At 31.6% G+C, this 24086-nt stretch overlaps 1 protein-coding gene across 1 annotated transcript in view; it reads left to right on the forward strand.

Moving 5' to 3' along the window:
• Positions 1 to 19218, forward strand: part of LOC127730391 (calcitonin gene-related peptide type 1 receptor-like) — a 78240-nt gene extending 59022 nt beyond the window's left edge. The window contains exons 5-12 of the mRNA XM_052238771.1: positions 1583 to 1730; positions 4637 to 4787; positions 5455 to 5521; positions 10080 to 10146; positions 12564 to 12646; positions 13426 to 13549; positions 15513 to 15554; positions 16678 to 19218. Coding sequence (XP_052094731.1) covers positions 1583 to 1730; positions 4637 to 4787; positions 5455 to 5521; positions 10080 to 10146; positions 12564 to 12646; positions 13426 to 13549; positions 15513 to 15554; positions 16678 to 16881 — 886 coding nt within the window. The 3' untranslated portion in view covers positions 16882 to 19218. The remainder of the gene's footprint in view (positions 1 to 1582; positions 1731 to 4636; positions 4788 to 5454; positions 5522 to 10079; positions 10147 to 12563; positions 12647 to 13425; positions 13550 to 15512; positions 15555 to 16677) is intronic.
• Positions 19219 to 24086: the final 4868 nt, after the last annotated feature.

The raw sequence follows: 24086 nt of genomic DNA on the forward strand, positions 1-24086 counted from the left end.
GGGTACTCTAAATGAACTTATTATTAACGAATGATAAATAAAACTTGAATTTTGTACTGTAAAAAGAGAAATTTCTCAATATTTGTGAGAAAGTTCTCTGAAAGAGGTAGTCGATCCCAACAGCAGGGCAATTTCCGAAAAGTCCTACAATCTTTACTGAAATTCACAGTATGACGCTTTATGTGTGTACTTTGAGATTCCAACATCATTATGGTGTATTTCTGAACATGTTTCCAAATTATAAATACCTGAATAACACTTACGGTACCAATGTTACTGAACCAGATGTGCATTCGACAATTATTGTCTCTTCGGTGATGTTCGAAGACGAAATATTTGAAAAATCTATTGCAAACGTTGAAGACCTGATAAAACTAATAAGGACATAAATTATAACCAAATCCGGACAGGGAATTTTCACGAGGGAGATATAAAGATGTAAAAAAAAAACAGCAATATAGGTAGATTTTGACAAATTTTGAGTAACTATCTTAATCAAAGTACTGAAGAACTGAACATCGGATGACCGCAAGTTCTGGTGGATGGTCTCAGAAAAAATCATATCTCTATACCTGAAAGTTAGGTTAAGGTTCATAGATATATTTTTTTCTGAGACAAGTTCCTGTGTGGATGATGAATTATAAATGGCAGGGAATTTAACCTCACCGTAATAATTATTATATTGTAGAGATATAATCATTTGTGATCAGTATAATCTGGTTTGTTGTTATATATTATATTAATATTAGTATAACAGTTATATACATGTATATAGCAGATCATCTCTCGAGATATTCTTCCGCATGCTTTAATACAAATTTTCGGTATTCATGATTTGTTACTGATATATATATATTTCTCACGACAAAACATTTTCATATCATTTATCTATGTTCTTAACAAATATTTTCATGAGTATTCATTGAAGAAATGAATTTATAGCAAGCGATAAGGAATGTTATTTTGCATTCGATAATGTCCGCGTATTTATACGAAATTTACGTTCGGTTATCAGTCAAAAGCGCAAGGAAATTTCTGCGGCAACATAACACCGGTATGACCTCTCAAGGTCACATCCGATGTAAAAACGAACAGAAAAGACATTCCTAACCAAAATAAAAATAAAAATCTATTGCAAGGAAAGTTATGTTTTGTCTTTAAGATAATTAATTCGTGTTGGTTGAGGATGTCCTTCGCTGTATAACGTTTTACAAACAAAAAAAAACATGCATTGTATCAAAATTACCTCAACAGCAATATATAAATAACGTATAAATACCAGTGGGCCATGACCGTTGGGCCATGATGTGTTTTTTACTTTCGGATTTTCCCTGTGTGAGCAATAAACTTGAAATTGACCTTACAACACGATGTCGCCCCAGTTTTCTACCATTGTATAACAAAAATATCACTTATCACTCATCCATTTACATTGCGAAAATAAATCTTTAAAAAGATATTTAAAATTGGCATCTCATTTGTTCAAATTACTAATTTTGGCATGCACTTATCTTAAAATTGTTATAAATATCAGCGGATCAAAGATTGTATTAAGTTCAAATGTTTTCTTTCTATATTTCAGACAGTTACGTAACCAGCACAGAATCAAACTACACATATGTTTCTTTACCTCTTTTATACTGGTATCAGTGGTGGCTGTAATGTGGGATTTCCTTGTCCATTTCAATAGACTGAATACAAGTTCAGATAGCACACTTCAGAAGAATACGGTTAGTTGAAATGCATATATGTCTGAAGGACAAACAACACAGCCAATATATAAAAAAAGACAACGATCCACAAATCATTACACATAAATAATATAAAACTCGAACCGGACTAAAACATTTATTTAGGTCAACCCAGTTGCTGTGGAAAGGGTACATAGCAAGCAGATCACAGATAAAGCTTCCTCCGCATCATAAATAGACATTGTTTATTGTTGATATTCACCCCATATGTACCAAGTGTTAGATTAGTTTTATTGATATTAAAGAAATTTCTTGGTATTCCTAAACGGAAGATTTTATACACACAGAAGAAGAAGTATACTTAACAACAAAATTATTTTCATTTCCCTGTGTATAATATGACGCAGGTTTCTTCAAAAGTGATGATTTTCTATAAATTGTTTGAAATTTCACAGTGATATCATACTTTAACTTTGTTTAAACCTGTTTATTTACTTTTGACTTTAATTATTTATCCCTTGTAATTTTTTATTAACTGTGTATTTGCATTCAGGTGTCACAGGTCAAATTTATTCGTTCATTGTGTGTTAATTTACGTTTTTTGATTGAGTTGAGCCTTTCAATTGATATTTTATAGTGTGTTTTTCTATGTTGCGATGTTATACTATTTTTTCAGAAAAGGGAGAAGGGTTGGTACCATTAAAACGTTTAATCCCGCTGCAAATGTTTGCACCTGTCCTAAATCAGGAATCTGATTACAGTAGCTGTCGTCTGTTTATGTAGTTCATAAGTGTTTCTCGTTTCTCGTTTTTATATAGATTAGACCGTTGGTTTTTGCGTTTGAATGGTTTTACACTAGTATTTTTTTGGGGCCCTTTATAGCTTGCTGTTCGGTGTGAGCCAATGCTCCGTGTTGAAGGCCGTACCTTGACCTATAATGGTTTACTTTTATAAATTGTAACTTGGATGGAGAGTTGTCTCATTTGCACTCATACCACATCTTCCTATATCTATTTACCTCGAATTCGATAACAACAGTCATCTCAGTATCAGAATATATGACAAACGAGACGATTCCTTAGCAGCTATATACCAACTTCACCCGCGTATGAAGTATACATTTTCAACTCATACGATATTCAAGAGCTTGAAGCTGCTACTCAGACTTTGTAAAATGTTATCGGTGTCTGCGCAAAAAAAATGATGAACCAGGGTTTTGTCAAAGAACGTCTCGTTCTTTTCACAAAAAGTTCATCGGAAAGTACCATCACCTAATAGATAAATATACAGTATAAAAATAAGGAGATATGGTATGATTATCAAAGTTCAAATGAAGTGTATGTAAGCAATTATATGCAAGCGTACGGCCTTCAAAAAGGAGAAAACCCCATACTGTATAGTCTGCTCTAAAAGTCCCTGACATGAAAAATATGAAACAATTCAATTGAGAAAACTAACGGATTAATTTATAACAAACAATTTACGAAAAACAAATATGACAGACATGAACCAATGACAACCACTGAACTACAGGCTCCTAACTTGGGACAGGCACATATAGAATGTGGCGGAGTTTAATATATTCGAAGGCGACAACCCTGTGATGTAACGGCACAACACATGAACAAACTATAAAAATCAGATGAAAAGGGCTTAACTCATCAGATCAATACAAAGCAGAAAAAACATCTCACAGACCGGACGTGGCAGGATATTTATTCATCCCTTAAAACAGCTGAAATATTAGTAGTAGAACACTTACTAGAGACGAGATGAAACGATATTTTACTTCTATTTTTTTAAGTTAAGGTAACCGATACATAGTGGGGACCTTCAAATGTTCAGAGGAGGCCTAGCTTAAGCGGAGCTGTGGTAGTGACATGATTATTTACTATTTGATTCTCTCATCGGAGCGTACAGCCTTGAATGTAGCTGAATGTATAATTTAACCTTGAGGACTTCCGTGTAGTGTTTACGTCATATCACCACCACATTGTGTCTACTTCACAAATAATACAAGATGCTCTTAAGTTATAGATTCTAGGTGCTGAAGTTGTGTATTTTTTTTTTTACTTTTTAGTTTCCCCGTTATTTGTCTTCGTGCTTTTATGTTTCTTTTGGTCCTATGACTTTTGACGTGACTCGGTATTTATGCATCCCACCATCGGGTTTTTTGACTTTTTAACTTTGTGCATTCCTGGTGCAGGTGGGTCCTGAGATGCGATTCGGACACCAAGGGTTTTTACAGTGTTGTTTCTATTTTGTTAATCCTAGTATTTTATATTTACTTATTTTTTACTTTATCGAGAAAGTGTATACTATATACGGTATGTACTATCAACGACAAATACTTATTTTGTTGACCGTCATTGATGTCCTTTTTATGCGAATGTAATACATAGTTAAAATTAACATTACTTTAATTACTTTGCACATTTTGAAAACTATTAAAGTGTAAGGATGAATGCTTTGAATTAATATCTAATTGTCCATAACACTTCACAATATGATATTTCAACAAAATAAAAGTCCGTATTGAAATATCGATATGTCGTGGGTCGTGAGTGATGATCTTCGACGTCACATCGTTAATGAGAAAATTATTTCTGTCATAAAAATACTGGTTAAATAAACAGACCTAAAACAATAACTATTATCGTGTGAAAAGGATGTGAATTCGTGTCTGCATCAAAAATGCGATTTTGCATATTTTGATTTAGCAAATGTTGTCGAATAAACGTCTTTTATGAAAAAGATAGTTTAGTCATAGTGCTCAATTACCTTTTAATAGTAAGACTTCTTTACTTTGTGTAAAATCATATTATTGTTGATGCTCAGATTTTGTCAATACTAAATGAACTTTGAATATTGGGTCGAGTTATTTTTCTTATAAACCGCAGCTACATTTTTTTTGTACTAACCAATATACCTTCTTTTAATTACAGAGCGGTTGTAAGTTACTGAATGCCTTGTTGCGATATACACAAACATCTAATTATTTCTGGATGTTTTGTGAGGGATTTTACCTCCATCGACTTATTGTACATGCATTCAAAGTACCAAAAGGGCTGCTCGGCTATTATGTTATGGGTTGGGGTAAGCATTTAAACCCTTTACTTTTATAATATGTGAATGTTACTTATATATCATATCATATGTAAACGATATGCAAATATATGATATGCAAAGAAAGCTGATTGAATTTTAAATCTTACAATTTGGACATATATAAAAAGATAGTTGGTAAAATATACAGAATAATTTCCGAAACTAACCTTTTGTAACCATGCACTTGTCTAAATGTGATTAATCTCCCGGAATACCGTTTTTCATCTCCGCTAAAGATAGTAAGGTGTCATTATGTTTTAAGGTCTGTTCGTCCATGTCTGCCGTATCAAGCTAGTTATTTGTTCAGTTAATTTACCATCAAATTGTTGTAACATCAACTTTAACTTGGTATAGATGTTTAATGTGAACTTTTGAAATCATATGCAAATTTACAGTTTCGACCTCGAATTCGCGGTTTTCTCAACTTAGAAATGTGATTGTGTGAAATCAGAACATTCTCATGTTAAAGTTATTGGTTGAGGTGGTTTACCATGAAGTTGTGGTTACATATGCTGTATCAAATTAGCACTTTTCTGGAGTAGTATTTGAAACAAAGAAACTGGACAGAATGCATGGAACAAAATGAATTGTGTTTTTTATTAGGTGGTTTTCGCATTGACATGATGGTTAACGTCGATTTTGTTATAAATTACAGGTATTGCATGGGTGCCTGTGGTAATTTATTCTATTATCAGAGCTACAGATGAAGATTTGGACGAAAGGTATATAAATTAACCTGTTAATTATTGAGAAGACATTCGTCTAGTATTTATTCTATTATATTTTTATTGGGTTATTTAAAGTCCTCTACCTAATTTATAACATATATCTATACAGTTATGTTTGTACATTGCTTTCTCTATAGCTTTAAAAAAAATCTAAATACTGCGATGAAAGCCAAGAATTAAAAAAAACTCAACCTCATAAGATATGCTATGCAACTGCGAGACGAATGTTTACACTTCTAAACTCCGTGTGCAGTTCGTGTAATTTATCCAATGTATGTATTCGTATTCAACAACGTTATATGTCTGTAACAGTTACGGTAGTAATAAAATGTCAAGTGATTTTTTAAACGATGGAAACTACATAAAGAATATTTGTATAATCAAATTTGACAGATTTAAATTAAAATCTTTTATTTTTAAACGGCTAAGCATGTTGGCATGCAATACTAACTTAACATAGTTATAACAACATATACAAAATATGGTGGCCTCCATATCTTACATCCAATAATCGAGATATTGTGGACATTAATGAGATAGAAACTTAACGACACAAACTATAAAAGACATGTATATATTGATTATTAGTAACTTTAGTTGTAAAGTTGTGCTTCCGTTTATTTTTATCCCGCATGTTTTTGTATTCATATGAATGATTCATTTACTATATATACTTCAAGTTCGTTAATTGCTTGGTCAATGGAAATAAATGAAGAATGACATTTTGTAATTGCATTTATCAAATTTATAAAAATAATTGTGCTTTTTACATCGCGATGACCTTGAGGTCATTTCGATGTATTGCTATCGCCTAAATTTCCATTAATGCATACATTATGCAAATTAGTTTTGGGATTTTAACCGATCTATAAATATGATAAATACGCGCACATAAACTAGTGCAAAATAACATTCCTTATCGTTTGATATAAATACATCTCTTCAATGAATACTGATTAAAATATTTTTGTTAATTAATAATATGAAAATGTTTTGTAGTATATATATATATATATATATATATATATATATATATATATATATATATATATAAGTAAAAAATCATTGATTATATCAATGCACACGTACCGATAGTCTAGGAACCTGACACAATATTCTCAATATCGTAAGCGGACTTCCGGTTCGAATAAATATAATTTGCGGGAAAATATGAATGGTTACTCGTATCCAAACTTTTAGAAAAATCGAATTTTTACAGAAAAGTGTCCGCCATGCACTTGCATTGCACTATCATATTTTTTTCTGAGACAAGTGCTTTTTACCATCCACAAGAACTTGTGGTCATCCGATGTTCAGTACTTCAGTACTTTGATTTAGTATTAAAATCTTCCAATGTATGTGTTGATGTGGAACATTTAGTCTTAAAATCGTAATTTTAATTATAAACATATTTTGATTAAAACAAACCGTTGAAAATTTCTTCATATAAGCTTTTTAGAAATTATTGTTTGAATTCAGTTAATAATCTGTTATCCAACAGAAAATTGCGTTACCTTTTAAAATTTGATTGCATGGATTAAAATGTCTTCTGCCTCATCAAATCCTGTTTTATTCACCATAAACGATCACAGAGAATTATCTAGAAAACAGTACGACTGCTTGCTTTCACCTAGAACTTGTTAATTAATACATGGAAACAAGACAGCAGGAGGTACTGCTAAAACTTAATCAACGTTGACTGAGTTATTCTAAATTTGAATTATCATATTAAACATTATATGCTGAATTAAATGTCCTTTTTTGACGACACTATTGATAATTGAACCACAATTCGTAAGCTGCAAACACTTTTTGTAAGATCATTATTTGCTGATGCATCTGTTTCTAGTAATTCAAATGTCCTTATATGCCGTATTGAACATTAAAAAGCAACCAATTCCGGTAGATTGACGTGAAAAACAAATGTTAGATTTTCACTTTAGTAAAGTTTGTTGATAGTCATTTAACAATCTCACTTGAACGCATTCTACACGAGGAAGTATTAGGGAAATTTATGAGAAAAAGCCCACTGTTTACGTCTAACCTAGGCTGCAAAGTTCTGATATGACCTTGAATTATTACAATGTACTAAGGACACATAAAAATTCCCTTTTCTTGATTTCTGACTTTCCATGTCGCATGATTTTTTTTCAGTATTTTTTGCGAACCAAATGAAAGTTTTCCACAGAGTCGTCTGCTCTTGACCAGGGTATTTAAACTTTTGTCTATTCTCTTGTCCTATTGAATAAATACAATAGATATTGTTCTCTGTGTAGTTTTTTTACTGGGACCTTTAAATTTCTTCTAGGAGAAGTCTATCACTCATTGATTAATTTACCTGACCAAAAAATTATCTTCTTTTTTCGGGGAAATAGTTGTATAAACTCGCATAAACTCCATGCAATATTGTATTTAATCAATATCAATAATATATTTTCAATCTGTTCAATATAAACACTGATTTAATTATAAAAAGTTTATTTCTGACAAAATTTTTAGTATTGTTCCATTGTATTTGCATGTTTTTGATTTTGTTCAGTTATAGAATAGATTTATCAAGACCTTAATTTAAACACAATAATTTTCAAGTTTTTATTTGTCAAACACACAAAAAAAAGCAAATTTTGCTAGGGAAAATATTAAAAATTTGTTCAGAAATCAACTTTTAATTTTTGAATCAAAAATGAATTATTGATATTGAATAAATACAACACCACATGCAGTTTTTTGAGTCCTTATTTAGTATTTGTACATGTATTTTCATTATTGACAGTTCAATTTTTTGTTCAGGTAAATTAATCAGTGAGTGATAGATTTCTCTTTGAAGAAATTTAAAGGTCCCATCAAATAAACTACACAGAGAACAATAACTATTGTATTTATTTGATGGGACAAAAAAACTTACTAAAGTTTAAATCGACAGGTAACTTGCAGGTGAATCTGTGGAAAAATATCATTGGGTTCGCAATAAACGTTATTTTTCCCTTCTATTTTATATCGAACTGCTGCTTTCAGAAACATGTTTAAGACTGAAAAACAAAAGCTTTCATCTTGGCACCTTGATTTTCAAAACTTGTCACCGACTTATTAATTAATACGGTCATACTGTTTACAATATAAACAACCATCCTTCTAATCCAGTAATATAATTAATGTATTTTACCATACTCAAAAGACGGGAAGTATGATATATGTATGGACTTTTTTTGGACTACAATAACGAGACTGAACATTCTTTTGAGAAGGTGCGGTTCAATGCAAAATTGTTGGAATAGTAAAACAATAAATTGAAAGAGAATTGTCAATCCAAGCGAATTTTCCAAGAAAAGATGTGGTATACTAATATTTTTTTGCATTTTTCGCTGAAAAGTGTGAAAAGGGGATCAAAACCTCGCTCTTTCAACATCATTTTTAAATGAGAGTTCTATTAACCTCACTGTTCCTTATGTTCCGACGCATACGTTTAAAAAAATGTAATTCTTTAAACATTCAAAGTTATGTTAGTTTTTATTGATAAATGAGTTGGACGGTATAGCCTTATCTGCTGTTTATAGACAAATGTTGTTCCGGCTGTCACTATGACGTTATAAATATGTTATAATTTACCAAAAAAATTATTGTACATATAATTTTTTTGTATTAGATGTGAACATCAGCCTTTCATCAAAATATGTGTAACAGATATATATTCGGAAAATATTTTTTGATAAGGCTACTTAAACATGAATACCAACATTTATGGTCTTATTATCAGTACAATACAATATGATTTAATCCATCAATTGGTTATTGATTGATTGTTGGTGTTTCACGCCACTTTCATCACAGATGGCTATTTGTATTGGTGGAGAAAGCCGGAGTACCAATCGAACAAACGCTCCTCTTGTTGACCATTTTGAATGTCTCTCATATATCTGTCTATTAATTTACATTTTGATATGGTTTGATTCAAAACGCATATGGTTTGATTTACATTTGATATCGTTTGATTTACATGTGATATACATGTGATATGGTTTGATTTACATGTGATATACATGTGATATGGTTTGATTTACATGTGACAGGAGCCTGTAATACAGTAGTTGTCATGTGTTACTATATATCATATTTATTTTTCGTTTATTGTTTTGTACATAAATCAGGCCGTTAGTTTTCTCGTTTGAATTGTTTTACATTTGTCATTACGGGCCCTTTTATAGATTACTATGCTATATGGGTTTTACTCATTGTTGAAGGCCATTCGGTGACCTATAGTTGTTAACTTCTGTGTCATTTGGTGTCTGGAGGAGAGTTGCCCATTGCCAATCATACACTTCTTATTTTGATATATGCTATGGTATGGTTTACATGTGATATGGCTTGATTTACATGTATAGTGTCTATTTATTTCATTTACTTGATAGCATTTAAGGAGATGAGTAAAATGAATTGAATTTTTTAAATTTGAATTGTATAAGAAAGGACATTTATTTTGATTAAATCAATTAACGGAATTAAGGAATATAATCTTTTCAATTTAAATTTAAATTTAATTTCTCAAAATTTTCAGGTGTTGGGTGACTGATGCTGGCCACTACGAATGGATCATATTTATACCAAATGTATTGTGCCTCTTTGTAAGTTTTTAATTTAATAGAATTAATATTTTGACAATAAAATCCCTTTCTGTCAACTTTTATATGCGTAAAGATGCTATTCAAGAGTAGGTTATGTACACTTATTAAATTAAATGGTGGTCTATAATTTCATTGCATGAGGACACTTAAGTGTGCGATTACCTCCAGACCACCGATGAGTAACTATAATACATGCCAGTAGACTAAGGACATCTTTCCAGTGTTTTAGGCAGTCCCATAAAGTAGTTGAGATAGACCGGAGTCACTCTAACCGGTCGATGTCAACCAACATTAACTATTTAAAAGAGGATCCCCATGTGTACATGTAAGCGTCCACATTGTTTTTATAATATCTGTAGACAGGTTGTCCTTATGTATAAGTTCTCTTTATTGCATTTTCTTTTTTAAGTTGTGCGCCTGCTTTTATGAAATTGTTTGAGGATATATTTCTCATTTTTACAGACTTTGAAACTTAGTTGTTTTTCGACAAAATTTAAAACCTCTATGTATTTGCAACTACATTGTAAACATTCTACATTGATTAGTCACAAATATTGCAACTTGGCCATTAGAGACTTTGACCCATTTTTTATACGCCCGTCAATTTTTGACAGGACGAATTATGGTATACAAATGTCCGGTGTCCGTCCGTCCGTCTGTCTGTCCGTCTGTCCGTCTGTCTGTCCGGCGTAAACATGTCGCACCGTAACTTGAGAACGACTTTTCCAAATTTCATGAAACTTAACATAGTTGTTTCTTATGATGGTCAAACGATCTGTATACTTTTTGGTGAAAATAAGATTAAAACTTTTTGAGTTACGGGACTTAGTAACTAAAACAGGTGTGTGTTTTTTTCACATGTCGCGCCGTATCTCAAAAACAGTCTATGATTATTGCTTAAAACTTTACACACTTCTTAGTTATATTAATCTTAAGATCTGTATACTTTTTGGTGATGTTTAAAAATTTTATTTTAGAGATATTGAGTATTTTGTTAAAAAAGGGGGAGGGGTTTTTCACATGTCGCGCCGTATCTCAAAAACAGTTTATGATTATTGCTTAAAACTTTACACACTTCTTAGTTACATTAACCTTATGATCTGTATACTTTTTGGTGATGATTTAAAATTTTATTTTTGAGTTATTAAGTATTTTGTAAAAAAAAGGGGGGGGGGGGTTCACATGTCGCGCCGTATCTCAAAAACGATTTATGATTATTGCTTAAAATTTTACACACTTCTTAGTTATATTAATCTAAAGATCTGTATACCTTTTGGTTTTGATTCAAAATTAATTTTTTGAGATATTGATTTTTTTTTTAAAGGGGGGTTTTCACATGTCGCGCCGTATCTCAAAAATGATTTATGATTATTGCTTAAAATTTTACACACTTCTTAGTTATATTAATCTAAAGATCTGTATACTTTTTGGTTTTGATTCAAAATTTTATTTTAGAGATATTGAGTTTTTTGTAAAAAAAAAAGGGGGGTTTTCGCATGTCACGCCGTATGTCAGAAACTATTTATGCTTATTGCATAAAAATTCACACACAAGACGACGAACGTATCATGCGCTCATGGCGCAGCTGTTTATTTTTTCTTTTGGTGTTTTTTGTTTTAAAATATAGAACAAACAGATAAAAGAGAGGCAATAGATACCCAATGGACATTCAAACCCAAAAGTCGAAAACAAACTGACAATGCCATGGCAAAAAAAAAAACGAAAAACAACAACATACAAACAACAGTAAACAAAGCACAACATAGAAAACAAAAGACTGAGCAACAAGAAAACCACCAAAAACCGGTGGTGATCTCAGGAGGTCAGGAAGGGTAAGCAGATCCTGCACCACTTGTAGCTCTTGTCGTGTTGCTCGTGTAAGTACAAACTCGGTGATGAGTCTAATTCAGTAGGTCATATTCGAGGAAAAGAGGACGGGATTGTGGTTACGACAATTGGAATACATTCGTCGTCTTCTGTGAAACATATATTCCATAACGGTAATACAACTCGTGATGGCGTCCGTAAAATTTTCGAAGGGATGATTTCAACTTCACCATTTGGTATTCTTGGTTTAATAGCTTCTTTTGTAGCCAGCAGCCCTCTACCAAGGAAATCATGATAATGCAAAATAGACGTTAACTGTAGACAGATAAACGATCAGCAATACAAAATCAACAAAAACGATTTTAGTCAAGAAATTAATTGAATGTCTTCAATGTTTGAAAGTGGCCATTGATGAGGATGCACATATATTTAGGTTAGGGACATATGGTCTTTACAGCCTTTAGTGTTTGTCTTTATCCTTTCTTCATGATGTTGTCTGTTCCCGTTTAACCTAAGATTATTTACTCCAGGGAAATTGTCTTATTAATAATAATTTGTTTTTCATTACCAATCAAAACTTCTCTTTTAAGATGAATGTGGTATTTTTCGTCAACATATTGAGGATTCTGCTTACGCAGTTGCAATCTCATCCAAATGAGCCTAGTAATTACAGGTAGGTGAAGGCTGAATTTTCGTTTGTTACATCTAATTTCAGTGTATATACTTTTAATACGTATTAGCAAGGATTTGTATAGTAAGATACAAATCCTTGGTATTAGACAAATGTATCAGTAAGAAAAATAAATATAGTAACGCAAATCTTGTAAAACTGAAATAGATTTATAATAACATTTACCAAAGACGACACACTACATTTGCATGACATCAACCCACACATTTGTTTTTACTATACTCCATCGTGAACATTTACTAGATTTTCAAACTTTTATTTTTTTCACTCAAAATGATGAGATTGAAGTTTGTTTTGCATGCTTTTGTTTTTATGTATTGTGCTGAAAGAAGTCAAATAAGCATACCTATCATCTCTACAATATGGTTGTCTAGAGACATGTTGGACAAGTTTAACTGTCTTCTTCGTAAATAATATATACCATAGATATAAGAAGATGTGGTATGAATGCAAATGAGACAACTCTCCATCCAAGTCACAATTTGTAAAAGTAAACCATTATAGGTCAAAGTACGGCCTTCAACACGGAGCCTTGACTCACACCGAACAGCAAGCTATAAAGGGCCCCCAAAATGACTAGTGTAAAACCATTCAAACAGGAAAACCAATGGTATAATCTATATAAAAAACGAAAAACGAGAAACACTTATGAACCACATCAACAAACGACAACAACTGAACATCAGGTTCCTGACTTAGGACAGGTGCTATCTTTAGTTCAATTGGAGTGCTTTCTATATGATACCATATTTACTTTGCAGGCGGGCATTAAAAGCTACATTTGTTTTGATCCCATTGTTTGGTATACAGTGGGGGTTCGTAATACACAGACCAGGATTTACATTGTGGTATGAGGTAGTACGAATTATTGTTCAGTATACACAGGTTTGTACTTTCAATTTGATATTTTAATTGACATATTAACTTGCTTTCCTCAATCACGTCATATATTTGTTTCGTGATGCTCTACATTTTTGTACATATTCCATTTAAGTTATAGCCATGATAATAACAAGCCATAAAGATCGAATGAGATATCATATTTACACTATGGAACGACTAAAGGAATATTGACTATTATAAGCGATCACTTTGGTTCAATTTAGTCAGAATGAGCTAAAACATCGTAGATTTATTATTTGCTTTCAAGTTATTAAACTCATTTGAATCATGGCCATGTTCATGCGACCTTCAAGTTGACCCTCAGCTAGAGATGGGTTACGCCTGTGCTAATTTTTTTTAGTTATTTAAAAGAAAAGAATGTCAACGTTGAAAAGTGAAACAAAAGAGACTCGTGAAGAACAACTTCTTTGACTGATTTGGCACACAAAAAATTATTCTCTTACAGTTATAACAATGATTTACTGTAAATTCAGAAATTATTGCGAGGTTTTTTTTTAATGGGAATAATGCGACTGGGTGATTATTGCAATAATAAGAACTCGTATTCGGATGTCTAATACATATATCTGTATGCAGATATTTCTAAAATCGCAATAACTAATCTCGCATTTTTGTCAAATCTATAAAAATGGCAATAATAAATGCACGCTATAATTTCTGAATTTACAGTACATATTTTTTTAATCTATGACATAAATGAAACAGACGTAGAAAAATTGTGGTTAAACGATTGCAGTCAGTCGTTGTAATATGGCCAATTAACGAATGGGAGAGTCGATCACGGGGAGGGGCTAAATTACGCGGGTTAAGATTTCACGTGCTTGTCTATATGTTAATATTTATGTTGTATCGGGTCATATGACTATTCAGCATCCGTTGGAGGTGATCCCGATGGATAATTAAATGGCATCTAGTTTAAAATACACATGCACACAATGCTGATACATTATAACGAAATAACAAGTCCATGAATTCTTTGTTGTTTCCTTTTAGATTTTTCGTTAATTGGATACACATTTTAGTATGTTATAGATTAAATATGTGAATTTGAGTCAAATCGATGAACATGAATTTGACAGCTTATGTAACATACAATAATGTTCCCCGTGAAATATTGTCCGTCGGACTATAATTCATATAAAATATAGTCCGCGGACACTATTTCATAATGAAATACTGTCCAGGACAATATTTCATAATGAAATAGTGTCCTTGTCCATGAAAGTTTGTCACCTCCTTCTAGCCAATATTTCACTATCAAATAGTGTCCATGACAATATTTCACTGTGAAATTCTAACCATGAATATATTTCACTGTGAAATACTGTCCATGAAAATTATTTTTCAATTTAAGTTATGTCTTCCCTGAGAAATCCTCTGCCATGAAATTGTGAGTGTTTCTGGAATTGTTTTGAAATATTTTTCATAAAAAGTATGTGTATTACCATGAATTGCTGCATAAATTAATAAAGCATTTTGTTGGTTATTATCAATCAAATAAAAACTTAAATGATATCATTATCCAAAATATTAAATGTTTACAACCTCCCCTCCTCACCAAATCTCATGACAATCCATCTATGAATATTGTCTCAATATTCACAATATATAACCTTGGATAACTTCCCTTTATGAAGACACAATTTCATACTATTTATCTATGAAATATTGTCTGTATATGGACGAAATTCCATATGGAAATTTGTCCAACTAAAGACATTATTTCATAGATGGGGACAAAATTTCATGATACAAAGTCACGAAATATTGTCAGGGGGGGCAATATTTTATAGGACATTATTTTGCTTTACACTTGTACCCCTTTAAACACTTTAAATGCATGGTTGATTGTGATCAGACAATACAACAGAGTTTTTTTTTCTCTCTCTTTGTATGTTTTACACTTGGTTGTTAATACATGTTGTTGTTTTTTCTATCTTTTCAGGGTGCTATTGTATCTCTTGTTTTTTGCATCTTCAACGGGGAGGTAAGGATGACGGGTAAAAATCAAACTTCCTAATATCTGTGTAATCATACTAGATAGCTTAAGTATATATATAACTATCAATATATTGTTGTCATTACTTTGTTGTCTTGGATGTGTATTAATTAAACCTTTCTGATCTTTTAAGATAGGTAGTTTACTTTGATAAGAATTACACTACGAGTAATTTCTTCTAAAATGAATGTATCTACATGTATTTGTTTTTTTAAGCAAGGTTATGAGAAATCGCTTAAAGGATCAAAGCAAATATTATTGAATGATGAAATGCTATATGTTTGGATCGCTAATCTTCTATGAAATTTTTCTGTCATTTGAAAACCTTTTTAGAACTGTAAATATTTTTTTTTATTAAGAACGCATGACAATTATTCAAATTCTTCTATTTCCCTTCTATTTTTTGAAAACATGTTTTAAAGGTTTGATTATTATATTTTAAGTTATAAAAACAATTTTTCTTTTATATCAGTAGACAAAGAATGTTGCTTATTGTCCACTTCATCAAAACTTTATTATTTATAATTCATGTTCCATTGCAAAAAAAATTTTCTTCAAAGAAAAAAAAAAGGTTTTGACGATAACACGCCATTAGCTTGTATCTTCCCTAAAGATAGTAATTTTAAGTGATTATAAACCGTGTGGCATCGCATTCAAATTAAATGTTTCAATGATATTCTAGTTGCAATCCATACTCCTTGACTTCTATGATATCAGATAGTTTCAATAATTAAAAATTAAAAAGATAGTAACTATATTTTCACATGTCTGAGTCCTTCCTATCAATTATAGACCTTTATACAAGTGTAAATATACACTGCTTTAAGATCATTTTGTTTGGCTTGAATTTTTTTAGCTGTTGGAAAACGTTATATTAATGATACATGTATATAGGCGAACACAACATATGTTTCTTCAGTCTCATGTCTTAAAATATGACGTACTTCACTTGTCTAAAGCATCACTATTATATTTATATAAAGTGTTAATTTTACTGCAGAACTATAATATATTATTATATCAGACACGAAAAAACGTGTATTTAATTATAGAATTATTAATAAAAATGTATAACGTATTTCTTTATATAAAATACACATTATATTTATAGGTACACTCGCATTTAAAAAGTTGCCTTCGAAAGAAATGGCCGAGTGCCTTCAGAGATGACCCTGGGCGATTTCAAAGCACGGTGTCTGGAACACAGTACTCGCACGTGTCGTCAGGGCGTCGTGGAACTCAACAAAATGATCACTATATCCCACTCAACACAGTACCAGACGATCAACTAAGACAAAACGGTCATGTTGGATAAAGCAATGTTATGAAATCAGTTCAGTAAATCTACCAGTATTTTTTCATCAGGATAGCTAAATCAAATGAACCAGTGCAAAATATTGACAAAGTTTCTGAAAGAAAGCTCCGTCCCCTTTATGTATTGATTCTGTTTACATAATATTTATAACACTTTTATTGTTGGTATGCAAATATTTTTTTGTTTTATTGTCAATGCTTGCTTCGTTTTGAAGATCATGCACACTTGAACGTTTATTGAATCACTGATGACAATCATAGACAGAAGAAAACATAGTTTTAATTAGAAATTAATCTGAAAAACATATTAACGTCTTTCTTGTTTTCTTTTCTCTAATAATTATTATAACTTTGGAACAGTCAAAATTAAAACATCATACACTTTCTCGAGAATAAAATACCACTGGTTAAAAACCTAATGAATGAAAAATTGAATAGGAAGTCCAATTTTGTGATTTAAAATGGAAAAAAAACTATAAAATAAGTTTTATTTTCCATAGGCGAGAGAACATATGTCGGACATGGGTGAGCGATGTCCCTTAGAAAACTCTGAAGACAAACACAAGACTAGTTTTGACCACTCTACACGAGTATACTTTTCATTAAAAAAATCTCAAAACATCATAAGACATTTCAACCACCCTTCAATCGTTATGCATGCCTTATTTTTCTTTTCTTATAATCTTTGCCTGTGAATTTTTATTTATCTTCAAATGTTGGCGATGTTAGCAGTTTTCAATTAACAATGCAAGGTACAATTGTGTTCAATGGATCAGTCCATTAGATTGTGAATGAGTTTTGTATCACTTCAAATAATAACTTTACAATAAAGGTAAAACGCCTTATACATTTTTAAAATAGACTGCAGTTTTGTATAATTGTCTGTTGGCAAAATTATATGTAAACAGTAAATGTACAAGACCTTCACAAATATTCAGGATATCTGTTGTAACATTATGCAGTTCGTCTTTTATACATGTGTGTGTGTGTGTGTGTGTGTGTGTGTACCAGGAGAGGTAATAAACTCTGACTCTACAATTGAAGGGAAATGTGTATCCAACACTATAAATGTCCTTATTAAAGTAGCAACTGTCGATACATAACAATTGGTCATCAACAAACAAAATCCTAAACTAACAAAAACACTACGATACTAATATCAACAATTACTGGCATGGTTTCTGACATTAGCATGTGGAATGGTTTAATTAGTGTTGTGAGTACTCAAACCACCCCTCTTTATTTTTTTCTAAAACGTTGTATCAATATTAATACAGATCACCAGTTCTAGTATCTGTACACTTGTTCAATGAAACATATGGCGTCTTGTATCGTCATACATTTAGAGGTAATTTGTTTAGCACCTAACATGAAAATTAATTATTCTACATATAAGAAAGAAGTCTTTGACGTAATCTGACATTGACTTTTTTCTATGTCTGCTTGATAGTAGGTTGCTCAACGCTTTCTTTTAACACAATGTTGGTTAACCTAATATATCAGAAAAAATCCAAAAGTAATTTAAATCTACCAAATATCACGCTTCGGATGTTCATAGGCAGACATTAGCGTATCGGACATTCGTATCTATATTTACGAATTTTGTGTTACACATTGGCATTAGAGCTTCAAACTTATTACATTTAGTGTAAAACAGAAAAATTACCAAACTAGACTCATTTTAGGATCGTGTCATTAATATTTAGATATGAGCAACAACTTTACCCAAAAGGATATTTAAGTGCAACATTTTTTTTACAAACATGTTATTGTGTGTAAAATATTTTTCTGGGTTAAGTGGTGGCTCATATTTATTTTTTGACCATAAAACCTATATTGAGATGGCCAATTTAGGTCAAATACGTAAATTTCAACTTGTTTACGACGTCTAAGACATCACACCTTTTTGCACTAAAGTGTCAAGAATTTATTAAACTGTACGTTCATAATCTATCAATGTAATAACACAGTTTGAAAGAAAGGATCAAATAAATGTATATTTTTGCAATTATAAAGGCCAAATAATGGCTCGTATTATACATCCTTTTGGTTTTTTGCCTTTTTACGTTTTCAAGTATAGGGGAGTTAAAAGTGCTTGAAACAATTGATGTCCTGGAGATCGCTTTCTCTTCAAATGTCTATACAATGTCACCTTTCAGCGTACATAGTTGATATGACTTATGATTTCAAGCTTATACATGTACAGGTATACATATACTTATTATTACATAATTTTTCAAATTTTCTTTCATCTTTACTTTGTTTGATTATTTAACCTTCAATATATTTTGTTAAGATATGCATTACATATATATATTAAAATCATTTAGACATTTTAGTTGTTCATGAATGAATATATATATTATATATATATATATATATATATAAATAAAAGGGCATGTTGGGAATACGCCAATGAGGTAACACCTCAGCAACGCAAAAATACCATAGACATTTAGAGGTCAAAATAAGGTTTTCAAGGAAAGAAAGATGGTTGTACAATATGTCACGCTCCAAAATGATATGTAAATTAGGATATGACAAAAGGAAACCAATAACGAGGTTTCCGACTTAGGACAGACACATTTACATGTAGCGAAGTTAGATTTTTAAATCTCCCTTCCTCCTTTAATCTTAATCAGTAGACTACGAAAAGTTACACAAAAGAATAAAGATAAGTATATGAAAAGCATTTAACACTAAAATAACGGTATAATAGATAAAAGAAACACACATATAAACAAAACAAGAACAAACAATATAATACCGTATGAAAGAATCCTCTCAGTCATTTAAAACAAGCTCAAAGTAATTCAAAAAGTATGAACAAAATACTCCAAGGTAAATTCAAAAAGGGGAAGTCCATAAAAAGTGACAAAATCAAACGTAAGTTTGTATCAACCGATGGAACAAATGGAAACTAACTGTCATATTCCGGACTTGGTACAGTCATTTCCGAAGAAAATGGTGGGTTAATCCTGGTTTTATGGCTAGCTAAACTTTCCAATTGTATGACAGTTGTTTATAGTTCTGTTATAATGACAAAATGTGGTGAGCACCCCAAACAGACATAGTTGATTAATGTGACAATAATTGGCATCCAGCAGCCAAAACTGTGTAAATATACATCACGGACACACAACACAACTGAATAAAAATTTTAAACAATCGTACATGTAAATCTGACAAAGACGCCAACACGAAATTGTGTGGTTTATAACACATTAAACACAATGCCGTACTAGTAAAAACTTTCCCGAAAAAGGTACAAATTAAGTAAAATATACATACAAGGGTAAACAAAATGATAAAAAAACACTGTTGAAACCTCTTTCGTCCGAATGGCACCTCTGGACCCACCTGCACTTTGAACGATAAAGCCTAAAGCAAATAAAATGAGAGCTGGCTCGATGTACAGATATCGAGTCACGTCAAGTCATAAGACAAAAAAGAACATAATAGCACAAACGCAAACAAAGGGAAAACTGTAAAGTAACTAAAAAGATACAGAACTTCAGTACCTAGAATCTTTAATTCAAGACCCATCTTTTTTGTATTTGTGAAGTAGACACTGAATATTTATCTAATAGGTCTTTGTAATTTCCACTTAACTTTTGAGAAAAAGGATGAGATAAGATTAACAGTACCAATTTTTCTGTACCAGATCCACATTTAGACAACAAATATCTCTGCAGTGGTGCTCAAGGCCAAAATATTTGAAAATCCAAAACTTGTTAAAAAAACTGATGAGCTTATAAACCTAAAAGGACATAAAATATAGACAAAGCCTGCGTTCTATGACAAAACCCTATCTCATTAATCTTTTGTTTAGACATAGACGGCATTTTACAAAACCTGAGTAGCAGCTGCAAGCTCTTGAATATCGTTCAATTGATATGAGTTGAGAAATGTATACTCCATGCACAGGTGAAGTTGGTATATTGTTGCTAAGGTTAGGAAAATGTATAATTTCAAATTGAAATCATCCCATTTGTCATATATTCTGGTACTGGTTCTGGTTCTGATGACCGCTGCAGTCAAATTTGATGTATATGTCTGGAAATGAGGCGGATGAAGCTGTATCCGTGGGTTTTGTTATCTCTAGATCAGGAGGATATATTAATGGGACCCAAAAGATTGGACTGTTAATGGAAAGAACATCATCAATATACCTGTATGTGAAATTACATGATCTAGCTTCTTTGATCTTTTTTTTTATAAGTGTCTGAAGAAACTCCGTCTGATATGAAAATAACATGTTGGTATGTAATTATGCCGTCCTACACTTTAATATCAGTGGCTGTACTTCATAGAAGATTTCATACATCAACTTATATACAGATAGACACGATCTTATGAAACGTACATAAACAAACTGCAGACCTTGAATGCAGAAAAACAAAAGAAACAGACTCGGTGATTGAATCACAACAGTAAAATAGCCCTTATACACAGGTCAATTAGGCAAAACAAAAGTACGGTACCGAAGGACAATTCCTAAACCTGTTAGCTTTTTGTAATAAACTGTAAAAAGTTGCCTCGGCATGAAAAACAAGCTGTGCATTAAATTTCTGCAGTTGTAATCATACTTCCGCAACAAATACCTACATTGTATATCCATGTTGTAGTGGAGTACTTTTTGAGTAATGGCATATTAGTTTGTTTAAATCTGAGACCCCACAGCAAACACACACATATAAACCGACTGAGAAATGTTAATCACATAAGACGGAGTCAACGGAGCATCATCATCAAGAACTAAATATTAAAAATATTTATTAGCAATTGTGGATTGAGGATTACAATTAGAAATTATATTATCAAGGTATAAACAGGACGTTGTTCTTAATATTTGATTTAGTAACAGTGGGTTGAGATGGATACACTTCATTTTGGAATATTTGGATTGCTCAATTATGACGCATAAAGTAAAGGAATAAATCTGCAATAAGAAGGAAACAGTTAATCCAAATCGGAATACTAATCACTTGGGGATATTCTATCTCCAAAATGACTATAAATATTATCACGAAGAATTACGGCTTCAATCAAGTCTTAGCATGTCCAATTAGTGTATTTTTATATGTGTTATTACTAAACAGGGGTCGTAACGACTGCAGCAGATATAGTACTCAAAAGGGGGTCCGACGACTTACAAAAAGAGCGACGATTTACAGAAAAGAACAGAAAAGGACCGAAAAGGACCAAAAAGAATAGAAAAGAACCGAAAAGGAAATCTACTTTTTTTTTTTTGCAATCGAAGGAGACTAGCAAATTGCAAAATCATTAAAGTCTATAAATGAAAAGATAGTTACCCAAAAAACTTTCTTATTAGGTTTTGAAACCTTATATTGCGACAGGACTAACTTACAATTGAAAAAATACCCTCTTATTATTACAGGTAGGGTCGGATGCCTATCTTATATACTACAAGTAGGGGCTATTCAAATGAATTTTGAAAAAGCTCACTCATTAATTTATATGTTATATTTATTTAAGTATTTAACAATATCGACTGCATCTTTCATCCGCTTTCTCTTCCCTTTCCTAATCTGGTAGATTTTTTGCCTCTCCAATCTGTATAGACTTAATCAATTTTCTATCTCCATGTGCATTTCCTCACTTTTTTCATTCTCCTTAGATCTCTTGTTTAATTTCTCTTTCTACTTCATGCGTCTTACTATCTGTCTGACACCCTTTCTCATTCAACTTATAAATATTTAGACGAACTATTTACATATATATACATATAATTACATTAAATTGCGCACAGGTTTTTTTATTTGTTAATAATCGCCATGCACAAGATATTGCTATTTAAAAAATATAATATGCATATGAACAAATATTTTAATAATAAGATTAAAATCCTTGATAAAAAATATAAATGATAATTTATCATACTGGTCTAATTTTAATTTTTTAACTTCGACCAGGCCTTGGAGAAGACATTTTCGAAGAAAGAACTAAAATAACACAGAGGTGTACTTTCTAGCTCATCTAGCCTTAAGGGTCATGCCAAGTATTGTCATTACTTAAAACCATTGGATATAAAAAAAACATTAGATATCTTCTAAGAAAAAAATTCCGACATTTAAACGAAATCTTTTACTAATGATACTGGGAAGATCCTTAACTAATTTTCAGTTTTTGTGGTCAAACCCAAGTAAGAAATGACCATCACAAAGGAACATAAATAGAACCATACGTATATTTCTCGTTTGAATAGTTTTACATTGTCATTTCGGGGCCTTTTATAGCTGACTGTGCGGTATGGGCTTTGCTCATTGTTGAAGGCCGTACGGTGACCTATAGTTTTTAACTTCTGTGTCATTTGGTCTCTTGTGGAGAGTTGTCTCATTGGCATTCATACCACATCTTCTTTTGTATACATAGTACATGCATGCAGGTTCTCAGATACCATCTCGCATATTAAAATCACATCATGCAGAAATGACCTAATGTGTTCCTCTCCTAATTATGAGTTTTGCTGCAATATCCAAAATCAAAGTTGTGGAACATATTTTATTAGAATTGTTGGTAATCCATGCAATAAGTGTCTCCTCCATGAGAGTCTTGAACATTAAAACTAGATATTAAATAAACGACACTGCTAATTTTTAGTGTTTGGTACAGGTTGGTTATCACTGTACAACACAGTTTAACCATGGAAGTATTATATGTCAATATTATACTTCCATGGTTTAACATAGAACCCTATGGGAAAAACCGAGAACTATTTTTGTCAGAAAACACTGTCAAACATCCAAATATACTATCCACACTGATCTGTGTCCACACTTGTATAGTTTTAAAATAAAACGAAAAACGCAGAAAGGGAGAAAATTCATTATTTAAGGAAATTAATATTAAGGAGTTGATTTCCAATTAAGTTATCTTAGAAAATGAAAGGATATGGAGTAAATGTACATGGGAAAAAATCGCACACAATGCATATCTTAACATATTTATTGGTCGTATATGGCTGATCTATTTCCGCTAACATTTTCTTCAAATCTATAATACTTTTCAATAGTCAAAAATCAAGTTTACAGTTTATTTAATAGTCACAAATCAAGTTTACAGTTTATTTATTTAATGACAATTTGTCGCATCTGGTACTTACATGAATAATACAGTCTCTTGGTCACAGGTTGTTTATTCCGTGTGTATATAAATATGAAATAAATATATGTATGCTCTTTT

This window comes from Mytilus californianus, unplaced genomic scaffold, assembly GCF_021869535.1.
Source record: "Mytilus californianus isolate M0D057914Y unplaced genomic scaffold, xbMytCali1.0.p SCAF_2, whole genome shotgun sequence".
In the NCBI taxonomy this organism is placed as follows: domain Eukaryota; kingdom Metazoa; phylum Mollusca; class Bivalvia; order Mytilida; family Mytilidae; genus Mytilus; species Mytilus californianus.